At 32.2% G+C, this 18,484-nt stretch overlaps 1 protein-coding gene across 4 annotated transcripts in view; it reads left to right on the top strand.

Moving 5' to 3' along the window:
• CACNA2D1 (calcium voltage-gated channel auxiliary subunit alpha2delta 1) overlaps positions 1-18,484 on the top strand; it is a 486,082-nt gene that overhangs the window by 302,025 nt on the left and 165,573 nt on the right. For all 4 annotated transcript variants that reach the window (XM_063100870.1, XM_063100872.1, XM_063100873.1 and 1 more), the window contains one exon: positions 13,646-13,775. In XM_063100870.1, the coding sequence (XP_062956940.1) occupies positions 13,646-13,775 (130 nt within the window). The remainder of the gene's footprint in view (positions 1-13,645; positions 13,776-18,484) is intronic.

Raw genomic sequence — 18,484 nt, 5'->3', positions numbered from 1 at the left:
CTCAGGTATTCAAGAGCTATTGAAATGATATCATATTTTATGCTTCTAAATTTTATATATACCTTTACTCATATGATACCTTATTAATATATAAATATTTCCAGACATTATATTCACAAATCATTTTCCAGATCTTCAAGTCACTTATTATTGACTTTGTTTGGTGTTTAAGACCCTGCAGAAGCTTTACCAGAATGTTTCCTAAGAAGACATAATTTGTGGTAATGAAATGACAATTTCCCCTTCTTGAAGGCACAACCAATATTTACAAATTATTCCCTTGGGGTAACTTCCTGCAGTATAAGTTACCAGAGGGCAACTCTTGTGTACTTACAGCCTTTGACATAGCTCTTATAATATCTAGCACATTGTAATCATGCAGTAAAAAAGTATCTTTCCCACTAAATAAACGAATCTAAAATAAAAGTGAAGATTCATTTTACACAACTGCGAAATGGCTTAAGAACAATGGTGTCATAATTACATTCCAGGCATACTTTCCCATTTCTGTTCTTTATACTTTGTTTCATTTTTTAAAAAGGCCCTTTCACCCCACCCCCAACCTCAGCCAGACTTGTGTGGGTCTCTGTAATCTGGAGGATTGGTGTTGAAATATATACCCTGAAGAAAACATTTGCTGTTTGTGTTGATAAGAAACTGTACCATATGTTTTGTTGCATCCTCTGCCCTCTAGTTACAAATATGACAATAGCAAGGACAATGCTTAAAAGAAATCTGAATCATGTGACAATTTCCCAATCCTGAAACTAGATAGATTTTTCTTCATTTAAAACTAATATAATATAAAATAGTCAGTGAAGGAATCTGTGAAAAATTCAGTAATAATAAAGTAGAAATATCATAGTATTAAAGACAGAGGAAAATTTTCCTCCAAGATACTGTTACTTCAGGTAAAAAGAAAAACATTAGATATATGCTTAGTGTCCCCAATGAAAGACCCAGTAATCTATAAAAAGTAGACTACAATAAAATCATCAAAACAAAAACTGCTATAATCAAATTCCCATTGGAAGAACTAACAAATTGGACAATGCAAGTTATTCATCAATGATGCTCAGAAATACTCCCTGAATGCCAAAAAAGAAAGATAGGAACAAAGATAATAAATATGGAGGTCCAAATTCAGAGCTATATTCATAAATCATGTATTCCCAAAGATCAAATCAAAGCATATGGATTAGATGCAATCATCAAAGATTTAATGGAAGAAAACATTCAGGTCTGCAAAGAAATTCATATGTAATTGCAGATTTGGCAAGCTTACAGTACATCAGGCAAAGATTTTTAAAAATCAAGAACATTTATAACAAAAACTTGCTCAAGGGTATTCAAGAGGAGATTTCTGGTAGGCAACTAAATATTTAGTTGGTTGCTTAGGAGAATGGCCTAGAATAGAGTTTTATGTTTAGCTTATGAGTGAATTTGAAAACAAGTGGCTGAAATTTCTTCAGCAAGTGTGATGTTACATATATAGTAAGCCAGATTCAGTTGCAGATATATTTTGGTATGCTACACAAAGTTAAAAGACAATTAATTTGAACACCTTTGGATATGACACATTCTCCGGCCTGCCATAATTCCACTAATCCCTATTGGCTTACTTTCAGCCTATTTCATGCATCTGCACAAGATAAAATAGTAATAACAAAAATGCCTTTAGATAGTGTGGGGGAGACTCTGCAGAAAGGCAACATTTAAGGGAAGGCGGGGCAGGGTAGGAGGTACAGAATATGAGTAGCTAGGGACAAAGAAGAATAGCTTTCACAATAGATGTAAATCGTACAAAGAAGTCTATGAATTTAGTACATGTTGGAATCAAGATTAAATTTGGGATCTCCTTATTTCTACTTTTCTTCCACATGTATTACTCTAGTGTATCCCAAGTTCACATTTTTAAATAAAGAATGATGTTCAAGTGAAATCAATTGATTTTGTTCATTTTAATGATGATGCACACCTCACTTAAAGATAAAACAAGTATTTAAAAGGTGATTAATTATTCCTTCAGAATCTATTAGCTACATCTGAATGAGTCAGTTGTGGGGAGCTATCAGGTTGTGAACTCTTCAAGGACTCTGATATAAGATGATTCCTCAAGGATATTTTGTAGTATATGCTCCTCTACTTAGATCAATGGTATTTATATTAACCTTATTGCTATAAAATAAATACTGACAGCCAGATTTAGCTAAGGCAGTGGCTGAATTAAGGGATAGAATTAATGTCCCCTTATAATTGTATAATATGATTTTTAAAAAATATGGTTGTAGTCATTTAAACAAATTTTCCTCTTGAACCTTAAAAATGCAAGTATTACTTGGCTAAATTACTTGGTGAGCCACAATTCTCATGGAGGGATATAAGGCACATAGCCTTTCTAGAAATTTAAGACAATCTTTTCTGTGTCCAGTTAACTTGTGCTAGTTAATGTTAACATATTCACTCCTCTAATTATCTGATCATGATGTCCTACAACTTTTTCAATCAAATGTTAAGTATTTTTCAAAAAGCCAATTTATATAATAACCTCTTCTTGAATTCTGCCTTAGTATATCTAGGTAGCAAGTGGTATTTCTTCCTATGGGTGTTCTAAGCAACTTGTAATAAACACTGTGGCTTTAATGGTATAATACCTTACACTTCAGTGTACATATACAGAGTTTAATCTTCTGAGATAATTTTTAGCAATTTGAGGTAGGAATCTTACTCGGTTTTTATCTTTCACAGTATAGAGTAATTGTTGAGGTAATGCTTGTTAAATTTGTGTTTCAATACCCATATCATTTTTATAGTATTTGTGAAGACATGTTTACTTTTTAAAGTAGCGCTGTATTTGCGAAGTAAACAGGAAACCCTTTGCAAGCATGGTAGAAATGAAAATGTTTTGTTTCAAGGTTGGTGGAAATGAAGTTAGGTGGAAAATGGCAAAGCTAGCTTTTATAATGGACTATATTTGAATTAATTTTTAAGATAGACATTTGTGTCTTTTATTTGAATTAATTTGAAGATGACATTTGTGTCTTTTCGTTTATCTAATGGGGCTGGCTGCAGAAGATGGGTGTGGCAAAGGACAGTGTTTCCTCATCTTCCTCATCTGACCCTTCCACACATTTTTCCCAGGGAACAGTCATCAGGACTAAGAACAAGGTCAAACAGACAATGTGGTTTTCCCCTGTACCCAAAACCTATTCAAGCTGAGAACAAGAAGCAGATTTTAGAATATTTGTCTACAATTATTACAAGTGATACAATTGTCTTCAATTACCATAAGTAATCAGGATTTTTGGTTCCAAGTCTGGGCAGATATGATAAACTAAGTTATTATGAATCTTTGTGAAACATGAACTCAGGCTTATTATATTCTTTCATCAAAACTAAAGTTCTGTCTGATTCTACATATAATTACAATAAATAATAGTGGTTGTAACAGTTTTATTTAATAGTTGTAATAATAGTTTATTTCCAAAGAGGCTACATCATTAAAATGAGTCTCAATATAAGATTTTTTTTGTTGCTTTTTATCAGGAAAAAATATTTTAAATATACAGAAGAGAGAAATAGTATGAGTCTCCATAACTGCTTCATTTATTATATACTTAAACCTTTTAAGATAATGATATGACATTTTATTTCTAAATACTCCTATATGAAACTTTTTTTCTTCTAAATAACAAGGTATACATGTACAATTGCTGTATGCATTATTATACAGAGAAGGTGGTAGAGCGTGTTAGTTAACAGATTGTATACTGGAATGCTTCTGGCTTGGATTTGAATCCCAGCTCTGCCATTTTCTAACTGGGTGATATCACCAAAGTCATATAATCTGTTTTTCACTCTTGGTATGTAAAATGGAAGTTATAGTAATACCAACCTCATAGAATTATTGTGAAGATTAAATTAATTAACACATTTAAAGCATTTAGTCATTTCCTGGCTCATAGTGGGCAATCTAAATGTTAATGAATGTAATTTTTTAAAATGCTAATTATTAATATTATTACAATATTTATAATCAATATGAAATTATTTTAGCACCAAATGGGGCATGTTTATATATCTGAATGTGTTAACAATAATGAAAGGGTATTAGATTGAGATTTTTTAATTTTAACGTTATGAATATAATCCTTGTGTTTGTGTGAAAAACTTGAGACAACACTCATACAAAATAAAAATCATAGTTGAATCTTCAAAAAAACATTTAGGAAAAAGTGAACACAGTGCACAAATTCTTGAAATCTTTGTAGGTTTTATGCAATTTATATAATTCAAATTTTAAAGAAAAATTAAATGTCAAAATAATTGTTGCATTAGTAGCTTCTTTTCATTTTACCTACAAAAATCCACATTCAAATTCTTCTTAGATATAAAATTTATTTCAACCTTAGTTTAGGTTTTTAGAGACATCTGACCCAATAAATCTTTAAATTCCCTAAAGAAAGTGAATCAAATTTCCCAGAAGGCTTGAGTTGTGCCAGCCAGCTGCACTGTTTTCTTAATTCCCAAAGTAGGCAAAAAGAAAGCAGATGATTACAAACCCTTATTAACCTAATTCCAAGATCTTTGTTTCTGACTGAAGTCCAAATGAAATAAGTTCAACTCAGAATTCCCATGCCATTAGATTGAGTTGGTTTATTTGCTACATTTTATTTTATTGATCATGTTAAAAACTTGACCTGTCTGGGACATTTGGCTAGCCAGCTGAATTCCCTTGCATGTTTTTGTTGCTATTTATTTTCTTCTCAGCAGAGTCTTGTATACATTAAAATGAATTCCAACATAATGGCCTATCTAAATGTCTTTTTAAAAGCCCAATTTTTCATGATTTTATTTTATAGAAATAAATATGTCTGATTCTACAATGAGCTAGTAGGGCTATCCATCAAAGAGTGATGGAATTTATCCTAATTATTTTTAAAAAGAATAATAGTCTATGTTTCTTTTCTAACATTATTTAAAACCATATTATAGTATGCAGCCTTTATTTCAGTCTTTGATGTTGGCTGATATTGAATCCTTGAATAGATGATGACATAGAGATAGAATATTAATTGTTTGTCATTAAGAATTGCCTTGGGTTTTGTGCATCTAAAATAAATGGTTTAATTATTTTGGATGCAATGTCTTTGGATTGGGGTTGTAAATGCTATATGTACAGATTTAAAAAAAAAAAGTTGAACTTTTAGAAGTAGACAGTAGAATTGTGGTTACCGAAGGCTGGGAAGCAGAGAGGGAGGGGAGATAGGCAAAGGATGGTTAATGGACACGAAATTACAGATAGACAGGAAAAATAAGTTCTAGTGGTGTACAGTAGTGCTAGGCATCTATAACTAAAAATAATTTATTCTCTGTTCTCAAATGGCTAGAAGAGAAGAGATCAAAGGTTCTCAGCATAAAGAAATGGGAACAGGATAGGGCCCTGTGAAAGGAGCTGGTATAAATCAAGACTTAAGGTTAAAAATTTTGGAGACATTTTTGATATAAAATTTTAATTCATTCTATCTATCCATTATTCTGTCCATACTTATTTTTGATTTATTTGGCTTGCATTTTGTCCAACCAGCTTTATCTTTGACTGTTATTAGTTATGATGATCTTGCAGTTTGTAAAATAAAATGTTTGATTAAAAAATTCGTTAGACTTCAAATTGTAAGTTTCCACTGATCTGACCCACTATTCCCAGTTATGTTTACCATGGATACGTTAAAATTAATGCATGCATCCCTGAATGGAATATAGCCACCTTAAGATTCATAGGACAAAAAACTGTAAACTAATAACAAGGTAGATCAGATCCAGTTTCTTCTAAGAATTCTGCTTATGTTTTCTGGGGCTGCTTTCAAAAATTTTCCAAGCCTGTCCTGATGGATTTTTAATGCTTTGCACACTTGGGCACATGCTCCCTTTGCAAAGATTCTTTAAACACTGGTTCTTAGTCATTCTGGATTAGTGGCATTTATAGTGAATCTTGGAGTCCTAGAGTCTGGGCTCTTTGATTAGATCTTAGTTGTTTAACGTTAGCCAGTCTTGGCCTCAGATATCAAGGGAATATAATCCATCTTCCTATCTTGTAAAGATTTTTTGTTTTGTTTTGGTTTTAACCTCTTTTGCTCTGACAATATTTTGAAATGTATACTTATCTATCATAATATAAAGACTTTATTTTAATTTCTTAGAAGTAGAATGACCTTAATTAAATATTTTCCTTTTGGGCTGGCTAGTTAGCTCAGTTGGTTAGAGCACAGCCTTATAACAAGAAGGTCAAGGTTTTATATACCTGCACTGGCCAGCCGCCCAAAAAAAGGTACTCAAAAAGTTTGTGGGAAAATTTCATTGAAAGATAGTATGAATCTTTACATGAACTTTTAAAAGTACCCTCGTATAATGTAATGTGTAATAGTACTTAGTTTCCATGGGGAATGCTGTATTGAACTTTTAGTTTCTCTGAAATCATACAATCCCTTAGTAGAAGAGAAATATCCTATCAGCCTCTTACCAAAATGTAGGTTACATATTTAGAAATAACACAGATGTGGATATGCTTTTATAATGTTACATCCCTTTCTGATGCTGGTGATTTGAAAAGTTCATACTGCATATGGTATTTAAATCAGCTCCCAACTCTTTCCCATCACACTCACCTGTACTGTGAATTCTAATGGCACTCACTCTGTGCTGGTCCTGTGACAGGTGATTCACAGGCATTCATTCATCATACAAACTGAAGATACATTAGTTTTATTTCAAGGATGTTCTCAGATTCTGAATACCAACTTTTTTGAGTGTTATCATTATAATTCTCATCAGCAAACTCAATACATTTTATTTGAAAGAATGTCTGTTTTTGCCCTTTCAATTTAATTTAATAAAGAAGTTATTGTAGTGATCAATATCCCTCTTTAACTTAATTTAGTTCAGATTTTTGTGTTTTGTATTTTTACTTATCTTTGACTAACTCCATCATATTTGGAAAATATATATTTTTATGCTTTGATATCCCCTACAGTGTTTTTAATGTGTCTTTCTTTGTGTTATTGCACAATTTCAACTGCTTTCTGATCCCCCCTTTTCCCAAAGTTTGCTTATCTCCTATTGTTTGTGATTTCCCTTTTATATACAGTAATTATTAGTAAAAGAATACATGAAAGCTGAAGAGTGGATCTAATTTTTAAGAACTAGAATTGTTTCTTAAATTTTCTTTTGACCATGGATGTTTTATATTAACTTTTCATTTAATTTAAAAACATTCTTTTCTTAGTATGTTAAATAAATTGCTTCAGAAGAATTAATGCTGTAGTTTTTCCACAGAGTAAATCTAAGGAGTTATAACATTTTAATTACCAGAAGAACTGGAGAGATCTTCTGAATTTATTTTTAAAATGTTACTACTATATCAAACATGTTAATGATTAGCTAAGCTTATATGTTTTTGCAAGGACAGTATGGCTACTTTAAATTCATAATTTTAAAATTTTATTTTCTTGTTATGATTCAGTAGAGCAAAAGCACAAATATTGTATATAAGTCCTTAGTGTATATCTTGTCAGTGTCACTTAACTCATATTTCCTTTCTAAAACTATTTATCCACTCAATAATTCTCCAAATCATCACATCCTCAAGTAGAAAATAGCAGCTTAAACTAATTAAGTCAGAAGACTCAATAGTGTTCTCGTTGCCATTGTACTAGATTAATTATATAGTATTTAGCCTGGCCTTACAACGTGACCAGAACAACCCTGTTCTAGATTCATTATGTAGTATTCAGCCTGGCCTTGCAACCTGACCAGAACAACCCTGTACTAGATTCATTATGTAGTATTCAGCCTGGCCTTACAACCTGACCAGAACAACCCTGTACTAGATTCATTATGTAGTATTCAGCCTGGCCTTACAACCTGACCAGAACAACTCTGACTGGATGACAGTTCCACACCTCTTTCTCTGTATTCATTCTTTGTTAATTGGGTGTGATCAGCTGCTCCTTTGGTGGGTTTCCATTTCTAATTGATCCAAGTGATTCACTGAAAAGGAGGCTTTCCTCCGTAGGAGTCAGAACTGGTAACCATCCTTAACTAGTAGAGCAGCACAGGATGCTTAAATCTCAATGATGAACTAGTGGTGACAGAAGCAACATTACTTTTCAATCCATAGTCTTGATACCAACATGCCAGATATCAGAATATTCATACTTGGTGGTGCCTGTAAAAAAGTTTATTTTAAATATAAGCTGTCCTATCTGCAGTAACTATTTATATCGGACTATATATGCCATAACTAAAGGCTTATTATATATCCACAATTTTATTTGATATTGGGAATACAACTGAGGCTTTAAAAAATCCTAAAATCAGTAATATCTATATTGTAAAAGTTGCAAAGCCCTATTATAAGATAACATCTATGAAATGGCTGTAACATATTAAAAATATTTTTAGAGTTAGAAATTTAAAAGAGTGCACCCATACATACTGGAGAATTGTGTACAAGTCTGCAGCCTCTGGTTATTGAAGAATTTGGTTCATCATACAAGACTCCATTGATTTAACTCCTTCACTAGACAGATAAAAATACCAACTACAATACTTCTATCAAGGGTCTAAATGAACCGTTTTTAATTCAGTATCAACTAATTTTTTCAAAATTTTGTGGGATACAAAAATAATAGAGAACAGTGGGAGCTAAACATAGCCATTGTTAGATATTGAGCAGAGTTTATCAATGAGCATGTTCAATATGGATTGTATAAAATGGTTAAGCTAGTTTCCACTGCAATTTAGATAAACTATATAAACTTTTAATTTTTGAACATTTTGCTGTAAGTAGAAATAGTTTTAAGTTAACATGAAAGAGAGCCAAATATTAAAAATCAATGTTTTATTATAAATAAATATCAATTCTAAGAGTGCTTAGTTTGAGATTAATATAATGCTTAATAGCTTTAGTGTCTGTCATAGAATTATCTTTGTGACTTACCAAATTAAATTTGCTAATATGCACTGCTTGTAAAATTGAATGACCTACCCAACTATCATTAGCCTGTGCCTCTGTTTCTGAGTGATCTTATCTATTATTTAATAACTGAAATTATATTGAGAATAGTCTGAGAATCATGCACCTTATATTTCATTTATGTGTTTTACCAGATGCATTTGAATGTGTTTTAGAATCCACGTGCTCAGTTTCTCTGTGCATATATGGTAGGCTGCAGACTTCAGAAGCGATATATTGAGAAAAAAAAAGTGTTGGAAAGAAATATAAGCTATTTCTTCTTGTATGTGATCTGAAAAACATGGAAATCTTAATTTCAGGGGGGAATTTATTTGAGATGTTGAATTAACACATTTGATAATATATGTTAAATAGTTTTTCTTCAAAATGTCAGTCAATCCCTTTGTGTCTAAATGCTGTATTTTAAACTACATTATTCCATAATATAACAAGTTAAGTAAAGACATGGATTATGATGGTATCAGGAACAATAATTTGAATAGCTTAAAGAGTGAGTTGAATTCAGAAGTTGTAGCATATTTATGAAATTATTTTATGTAATCTACTACAAAAGGGAGAAACATGGAGAGCTGCAGCATTATTTTTTCTTTAATATATTTATTAACTGCACATTAAAATGAGTCTTGATAAATAATTATACAAATTGAGAAGTACATTATTATTTTAAAGTTATTCCTAAAAGTCCTTTATATGGTAACTTAAATGTGTAGCAACCACCATAAAATGTATTTAAAGCTGCTAATTTTTTGTGTGAGAGGTTTCAGAAGAAATGTAAATAATTTTCATCATAGTAAGATAATCATAATGCTTAATAGCATTATAGAAAATGCTTAAAAATAAAAATATTTTTATCTTATCACAAATATAATACATGCTCATTGTATTATTGGGGAAAAAATAAGAGGGCACAATGATCAGTACAACTGTTTCTCATAACTACAGAGCCAGCAGTCATGCTGATGACATTTGCTATGTACATATCCATTTCTCCTTCTACCTCTCCCAAAATAGACTTTTTTTTTCTTTTTGCTTAACATGTACCTTTTAAACTTAATATTTTAAAACAAATGCAGCATATATGTACTTTTCCAATGTAATTATTCTTTTACATTATTTAATAACAATATAAAATTTTATCTGCCATAATTATTGTGGCCATTCTGCTATTGTTGAATATGTTTCCAGATTTAGATATAAGTGGCATTTCCATAAACAATGTGAATAAATTCTTCTCCACTTTACCAATACATATTTTTTTGGTGAGTGAATGAATTATTTGCACATATCTACATATTCCTGACCCTAACTCATACATGCATTTTATCTATCATCTGTCCATCTGTCTTTCTTATCTATCTAGCATCTAATCCTTCTACATTTCATATATCTGAAATTTTCTAGAAAGAGATGTAAATATGACTTCTGGGGAATGTGCTTGTAGAAATAATGTACTATTTTATAGAATCATAGAAATGGGACTATATTTTCTCAACACTGAAAATAGCTTTACAGATCCTTTAGTTTCGAGGTTCTTAATTTTAGGTAGAAGAGCATATTGGAATCAACTGGGAGATGCTTTCAAAAGACACCCTCCCCATTGTGAAGGGCTGCTTTATTGTTGGGGGTGAGGACTTCCCCAGGTGTTTCTGATATACCTCATAGGAAAAGGAACTCATTTGTAGCCCAACATTATTTATTTTATAGGTCAGGAAAGTGAAACCCAAGGAATAATGACAGGCCCAAGTCCAAGATGTTATTGATGGAGAAGTGTAGAATCAAATCTCCTGTCATTTATACCTTTCCACTATGCTATTCCATAGTATTTCCTGTTTGTTCCTTGTAGTAGGTATATGAAAAAAATAGGGTCATACAAGCTTGAAAGTGTTGGGTTAAACACAGTTAGTTTTTTGTAGCACAGAATATCTCAGAGCCTTGGATATGTGAATGTGCTTTGCTATTCTGTTAATAGAAGAATATAATGTGCAGAATTTTCCCAATTTATTTCAGGATGGAGCTAACCCGTGGAGTATCTTGAGGGACTATTGTCTTTTGAAACATCTTTTAACAAATATTTCTCACCATATTACCAATTGCATACATTTGTTATTCACAGTTAATAAAGCTGTATTATACATAGAGGGGACCAAAAATTAGGCATTCATTAATACACTTATTACTAATCAATCCTAATTGTTTTGATGAGGAGTTCAACTAAATAATTATGTATACTTAGTTTAAGCTTTTGATAGATTACAGTGGTGGACCTCCAATTTTAGCTTGTATCAGAATCTCCTGTAAGGCTGGTTAAACTACAAATTGACGGACTCCTTTCCTGCTATTTGTGATTGACTGGGTCTGGGGTGGAGCCTGAGAGTTCACATTCTAAAAAGTTTCAGTGGATGCTAATGATGCTTTTCCAAGGACCACACTTTGAGAAACCACTGCTTTAAAATAAATGTTGAAACTTTTTACTAATTTAGATTGCTTGCAGCTGAGAGGAATAATTACATCATTTATTAGTTTGAGCCCTCTTTACTTTCATGTCATTAATGTAGGTCATTAGTTTTTAATGTGCCCTTCTCTTATTTAAGTCAATATTACCTAGGAATAGACTAATAGAGTGTGAATTTTAAAATGTGTCAAAATTCACGGTTGAATCCACATCTGTAGCCCAACATCATTTATTTTACAGTCAGGAATATGAAGCCCAAGGAACAGTCTATCACTTTCTTTCTTTCATTTATTATTGATTGCAATCAAAGCAGATGTGTTATATAAGTTAGGTAAAGCGTTCTCCTGCTCTGTAGTTTTTCTTTCCTTTGTCATCCCCCCCCCCACCCCGGCTCTCTTTTCTTCTTCATGTTGTACATACTGACCTCTGTTTTTGAGGAGAGTGTGATTAGTGATTTCTGCATGTGGGTGTTTTGCCTGATTTTAGATTTTCAACATGACTGTTATTTTGTAAAATTCAGTTTGTTAATTGGAGAACAACTGTATATTTGTGATTTTCACAAGAATAAAAAATAGGGATCTGTTTTCAAGCGTTTTTGTCAATGACAAATTTTACAATCCAAATCCCACACACCCATGTGTGTGTGCATGTGCACACACACACACACCCAGTCATGCCTAACCAAACCACAAGTTTCACCAAATAGCTCTTCCTCTTACTCTATCACATGTACTTTTGTTTTCTTTCAGTAATGTCTTACTTAAAAAATAATTTGGTCATGAGCTACTAAATTGATTTTATTACTTAAGGATGGGTTGGATCTACAGCTTTAGAAGCCATTGTTAAAAATACAAAAAGCTATATTTCTCATACTTTTGTCTACATAGTGTTTTAAATGTTGCAATTTTCATAGATAAAAAATACCTCTGTGTGTGTGTGTGTGTGTGTGTTTTAAAATACCTCAGGATACTAATGTGTTACCTGGTCATTTAAATTTCAGGACAATATGCAAAGTTGTACACTGTCACTTCTTTGTAGACCTGCAGATTTTATGTTCTTGCTACATTCTACCAACCTTCTTATTACATTTTCTGGTTGTTCAGTTGCCTTCTCTGTTATTTATCATGGGCATCACTGCAGTGTGCTGCTGAAGGTTGTGATTTTTGTGTAATGTGGTGTAGTCAAATATGATCTTTTCGGTTTTGTTTTGAGGAGATTAACTTCTAAATATGAAAAAATTAGTCTCTATAGTGAAGGAATTAAAAATAAAAATACATGTCTGAATTTATTTAAAAATATTAGGGAAGCATTCAAACAACTATTTCAACTGAGAAAATTTTAATATGAATAGCACAAAGAAAGTCATAGATGCATTTTGGATAAATGAATAAAATTATTAGATTTTTGCTGGGGAGGACAACAAGGTAATTCAGTATCAAAAGCATAGTTTCTGTAGATGGAAAATGAATCTTCGACTTTAAACTCCAGTGGGATTTTCTTGAAGCACCATTGATTGAATTTTAGTTTCTATTGGATGAGACAAATTTGTTGAGGTTAAGATTTAATTGTATTTAGAGTTATAATGGATCTCTTCTTTCCTAGTATACTTTCTTTTAAAAAAAAAAATTGACACATATGAAAAACATGCAAAAATCAAGAGAACATGACATAAAATGATTCTTCGTTGCTATCTTATTGCTGTCATTAGTTGTATATCAGAAGGCGTCAAACCAAGAATTATCCTCAAGTGCCCAATATGAATTTAGTAACGTAAATTGTAAAAGTTATTTAAAGTTGATAATTTTAATTTGGTTGCATTTAAAGGCACAGATACTGTTCTTTAAATGTACCTCTTCATAAGTACTGTTGTTGCAAAGCTCTGGTCCTCTCAGGATAATCCCACGTGACTTCAACATTAAGAAGATCAGGAGAGAAGATAGTTTAACATGGACAATATCATGAGGATATGATGTGAATGATAATACTTGACTGGAAATGTTTTATCCAGTGCCATCATGGTACTTACTATATTTAACAATATTCTTATAGCTCTAGTCTTTGAAGAATATGCACTTGGCAAATGAGGAAGTGAATGTGAAAATATCTGTATTAGTGTAAAGTATAATAGTCTGTTTCTTATGTCTATCTTTTCCTTATAGCCTGAGAAAAATGACAGCGAGCCAGGCAGCCAGAGAATAAAGCCTGTTTTTATTGATGATGCTAATTTTGGACGACAAATATCCTATCAGCATGCAGCGGTCCATATTCCCACCGACATCTATGAGGGCTGTAAGTAAAAGAATGTAAACCGCTGTTGGAATACCATGCTCTCACCTACCTCATGTATCCCATATTTGAAAGAAGGAGAAAAAGAAAAAATCTAATGTGACACTTTTATTTTCATTTCACGTAAGAGTTTGTGGTAAAGTTTTGATTGATATAAAAGAAGAAATCTGATTTCCACGAACAGTTTATGTTCATATGGCATATGCAAATACATGAGTATTGGTAGGAGAGTCTGCATACACAGAGATGTCCGTCTAGTCCATTGTTTAGTAAATAATTCTGCACTCCCAATTGATATCAACAACCTACAAAGTATACAGATATCTTCTTTAAAGATCAAAACTATGCAGCTATATATTACACACACACACATTCTTACACAAACTGGTAAAGGGAGAAGGCTGCACATTTTAGATTCTGCAGTTCTTACCATTTCTTATCATCTCTGTTAGAGAGAGACATGATGAGAAGCCTCTCTCTGCCTTACCCTAGGATATGGGTAAAAGATACAACTCTCCCAGTATCCTGTGGGCTCAAGACAAAAAAAGTACTGGGAGGGAGTGTGGAAAGGAACAAATAATAGATCTAAAGGAATAGAAAACCACTGATTGGAGGTCTCAGCTGAGAAGGCTTCACTGTGAGGAAGGGATGAGGATAAGATATTTAGAAAGATACAGCAGAGGAACCTTGTGCCAGTGACATTTCTCAGAGATACCCTGTAGATTAGTCAGGGCAGAGCCTGAGAATTCTAACTAGGAATTCTCCTAAGGACTGCCTAATTATCTATGAGGGTGAACTGAGGCCAAGAAACAGCATCTTTGTTCAGTCATAGCACTGCTCTTCCATGCTCTTCATTCTCTAACTCATGCCCCTGCCACCTCCTGTGCCTTGCACCCTGCCTTCCCACTTCAGTAAAGAATAAGGGGAGAGCACCACTTGAGATTTTAAAAAAATAGGTTTCTTATATTCCCCTTAATTAGAGAGGCTGTAGAGAATCATTAGGTACCCAGCACGTATCCAGAACAGCCTGGGTTCTGGAACCAGACTGCTTGAGTTTAAATCTAAACTATAGATTGTTTCCTTGGACAAATCTTTCAACTTTCTGGGCAAGCATTTTCTCATCTGTAAAATGGGGATAAGATTAGTATCTTGAAAGATCATTGAGGCTAAAGTAAATTAATATATTTAAGTTCTCATAATTGTGCCAGGCTGAGTAAAAGCTATGTAACTGAATGGTGGTGTTATTAATTACAATAATAGTTTATTTAGACACACAAAATTAAGTAAAGGGACAAACATTGTAAATTAGCTCTTATTTTTGGATTCACTCTGAGATTGTTGTTTAAAAGGAAATTTTTAAAGCCATGTATGATTCTTTTCATAACATAGTTTTAATCTCTGATCCAACTATTTTATTCTTTCTGTTTCTCCTTTGAAATGCTTTTTTAAAAGTATGTGCTGTTTTTATCCTATCAATTCATTTAAGATTTTAAATATGATTTTTCTCTAATTATCTACAATAGAAACAAAATTGTGTGTATAGATGGTTTCTCATCACATAAGACTTAAACACAATTTAACTTCTTTACAGTCCAACTCACTATTAATTCCATGTCTTTTTTGGAATTATCTGGGATTTAGATTCATATTTTCTTTACTTTGGCCAGTAAGTGTGTTACTTTTCTAATAATTATTTTTGATAGTTGCAATTACATTTGTAACTATTATAACTATTCAGACAATGATAAGCTATATGGTTTTACTTCTCAATTAAAAAAAATTATATCTTCCACCTTATAGTTTCAAATTTCCTATCTTCTATTGTTTGTTGGGGATGTCAACAAAATAATAATCTTATTACATTTATCTTTCTATTGGATTCACACTGGAAGAAAAAAACTAGCTGGATATAGAAGTTTCGAGCGAATATATTTTTGTCAGTACTCTACATATATCATGGCACTCTTTTCCAACCTGTGTTTGCCGCAGAAACCTGAGGCAAACTTGAACATAATTAATTTGTTAGAAACCTTTTATGATTGTGTCTCTGTTTTGTTGATATTTGGGAGGTTTTTTCCTTATTCCTGAAATTCAGTAATTTATAAATGTCTATAAGATATTCTAAATCAATGATGTTTTTTCAAATAGCTTTAGTGTGTGGAACATTTTGTTAAATACATATATATATATTTACATGGAAGACTTATATGTAAAAGAAATTAAAGCAAAACTCGTATGACTGAAACAAACGTGGTGTGGCCAGAACCCTGACTGCTTACCTGCCATGTTCTTTAAGAGGGTGCCCTCTGTCCAGTATTGGTGGTCAAGATAGTGAGCAAATTCATAGATTGTTTGATTATTTGGGAGCCAGAATTGTCCACAGAAGGTAGAAAGATACCTAGCTTTGCATGGGAGTCTTCATTATCTCATTCTTTTGCTCTCTTTATTTTTTATTTAGTTGAAATCATGTAATTAAAGTGTTCATCTATTTTTTTTGCTACAGCAGACATGAAATCTGACACGTAAAGTAAATTCAAGCATTAATTTTCACATAGCATACATGTATCTTTTTTAAAGCATCCTACAAAAGGGTTTTCACTTTGTATAAACAATGTTTTTTTTCTTTCCAATTTAGAATAAACTATTTGTAAACATCTGCAGAGGATAATTTTAATAGTCTTAGAAGAAAAATTATTACTTTGAAAATCAATAAGATAAAATTTTTAAACGTATGTTCTCAGAAGTCATCAGGCACTCTTTGGAATATGTCATTGTATTTTTTTAAAAAAGGAAAAGAAGCTTTCTGTCTTTGGATTATTTATTTAGTCTCATTTATCTTAATATTACCGTCTCCCTCTTTGCTGAAATCTCATCAGTAAGACTCTAACCTTGCCTGGCCTATACTCCTTTAAAATTCATATCCAGTGTTATGTGCTGCATGAGTAAATGACAGGAATAAAACCAGAAATGTCAACAAGATCTGGAAAATTTAATAATTACTGGTGTCCTTCGTGCAGTTCATAGGAACATATCAGATTTAGAGGATTGTTCTAGGTTTCTGAGTTTAATGAATATGAAAGTGCATTTTAATTGAAGGCTTAACTGAAGAAAACAGCCTGTTCTTTCATCTAAAGACAGCTTGTAGCTATATTCTCATAAGAAACCTCATGCTCTTATTTCACAAAGGCAATTACTTTTTAAAGTCCCTTGAATTGAAATGTGATTATTTTGCTCAATGATATACTTAAAGTTTTAGAATAGTATATTTAATTAGAACCCCATCTGAAAATTTCCTTTTTGAGAACTGGTTGCTACCTTTATTTTATAGGGCACCCCCAAAGTATACTTAATTTTCAGTCCTAATTTATCTGTTCAAGAGTTTAGAAATCAAACATAAAACTTAGTAAAAACAAATGTTGTATATTCTGACTTAATTTATTTTTTATTACAGGACTTTATTATTATTTGAATCACTTTAAACTCAAGTATAGGGCATGTCTTCATAGAATATTCTATAGTCAATTTAAAAAGAAATTTATGTTGATATTTGTTTATATAATTATTATAGTTCTAAAAGGATATACATTAGTGAAGGAAAATAATAAAAAGGAATCCCAACACGCATGAAGCTTTCAGGTACCAGATTCTTCTGTCCTTATGCTTACCCTGTAATGTAAGCAAGGCAGTTATTATTTCTATTTTAGAAATTTAAAAAGTGAATATAGTTTTATCACAAAGAGACTTTCATTTTGGTAATAGAAGACAGGAGAATTTTCAGGAATTGTATTATCTTTTGAAGTCTCATATGCTTTATGAAAGTATTTGCTTTTGGTAAATTAAAGTACTAATAATCACTAATACCACCCTTGCAATTTATCTTGATGTTCATTTGTCTTGTCCTAAAAGACGTGGCTACTGTATCTTAAGTGATGTCAGTGTAAAAATTACGGAGATAAAAAGGTGCTTGCCCAGTCTTTGCTGACAGTTCTGTAGATAGTCCTTCACAACCTCCTGTGAGTTTAGCAGCTAATCTGTTCCAAGATAGGTCCACTATTTAATTATAAAGCACTGACTAAGGCCGACCCGTGGCGCACTCGGGAGAGTGCGGCGCTGGGAGCGCGGTAGTGCTCCCGCCGCGGGTTCGGATCCTATATAGGGATGGCCAGTGCGGTGCGCTTGCTGGCTGAGCAAGGTGCGGCCGGTCACAAAAAGACAAAAAAAAAAAAAAAAAAAAAAAAAAAGACATAAAAACAAAAATAATAAAATAAAGCACTGACTAGCAATTCACATTAAACTGTTGTAGACAACTCATCTTCTTTTATTTCAACAAGTAACAAGGTGGGTAATATACCTTTTATAGAAAAGTTAATATTCAAATTGATTGGCATGCTTAATGTAAATCAAGATGCTCCACAACACAGCTTGGATAGTTGCAAAGGCAGAGGAAAACAATCCTTCCTCAAGATACTTGGTGCTCTTGGGCAAAAGCCTTGATTCAGAAGGAATGTGTGTGCTCAAAAGTCTGTCATGTATTAAAGTATATTTTAGCAATAAGTTACAAGTCTTTAAAAAATATGGAAACATTTGTCAAGGCTGTTAGAGAATGAGAAAGAGAACAATGGTAAAAGACATATAACTCTAGATATATGAAGATTAAATTTATAAAAGAACACTAAGTACGAATTTATCTAAGTAACAAATTATGATAAAGT

The sequence above is a fragment of the Cynocephalus volans genome, chromosome 6 (assembly GCF_027409185.1).
Source record: "Cynocephalus volans isolate mCynVol1 chromosome 6, mCynVol1.pri, whole genome shotgun sequence".
Taxonomy (NCBI): domain Eukaryota; kingdom Metazoa; phylum Chordata; class Mammalia; order Dermoptera; family Cynocephalidae; genus Cynocephalus; species Cynocephalus volans.
The sequence above is the reverse complement of the archived record's forward strand: the minus strand, read 5'-3'. Positions and strand labels throughout refer to the sequence as shown.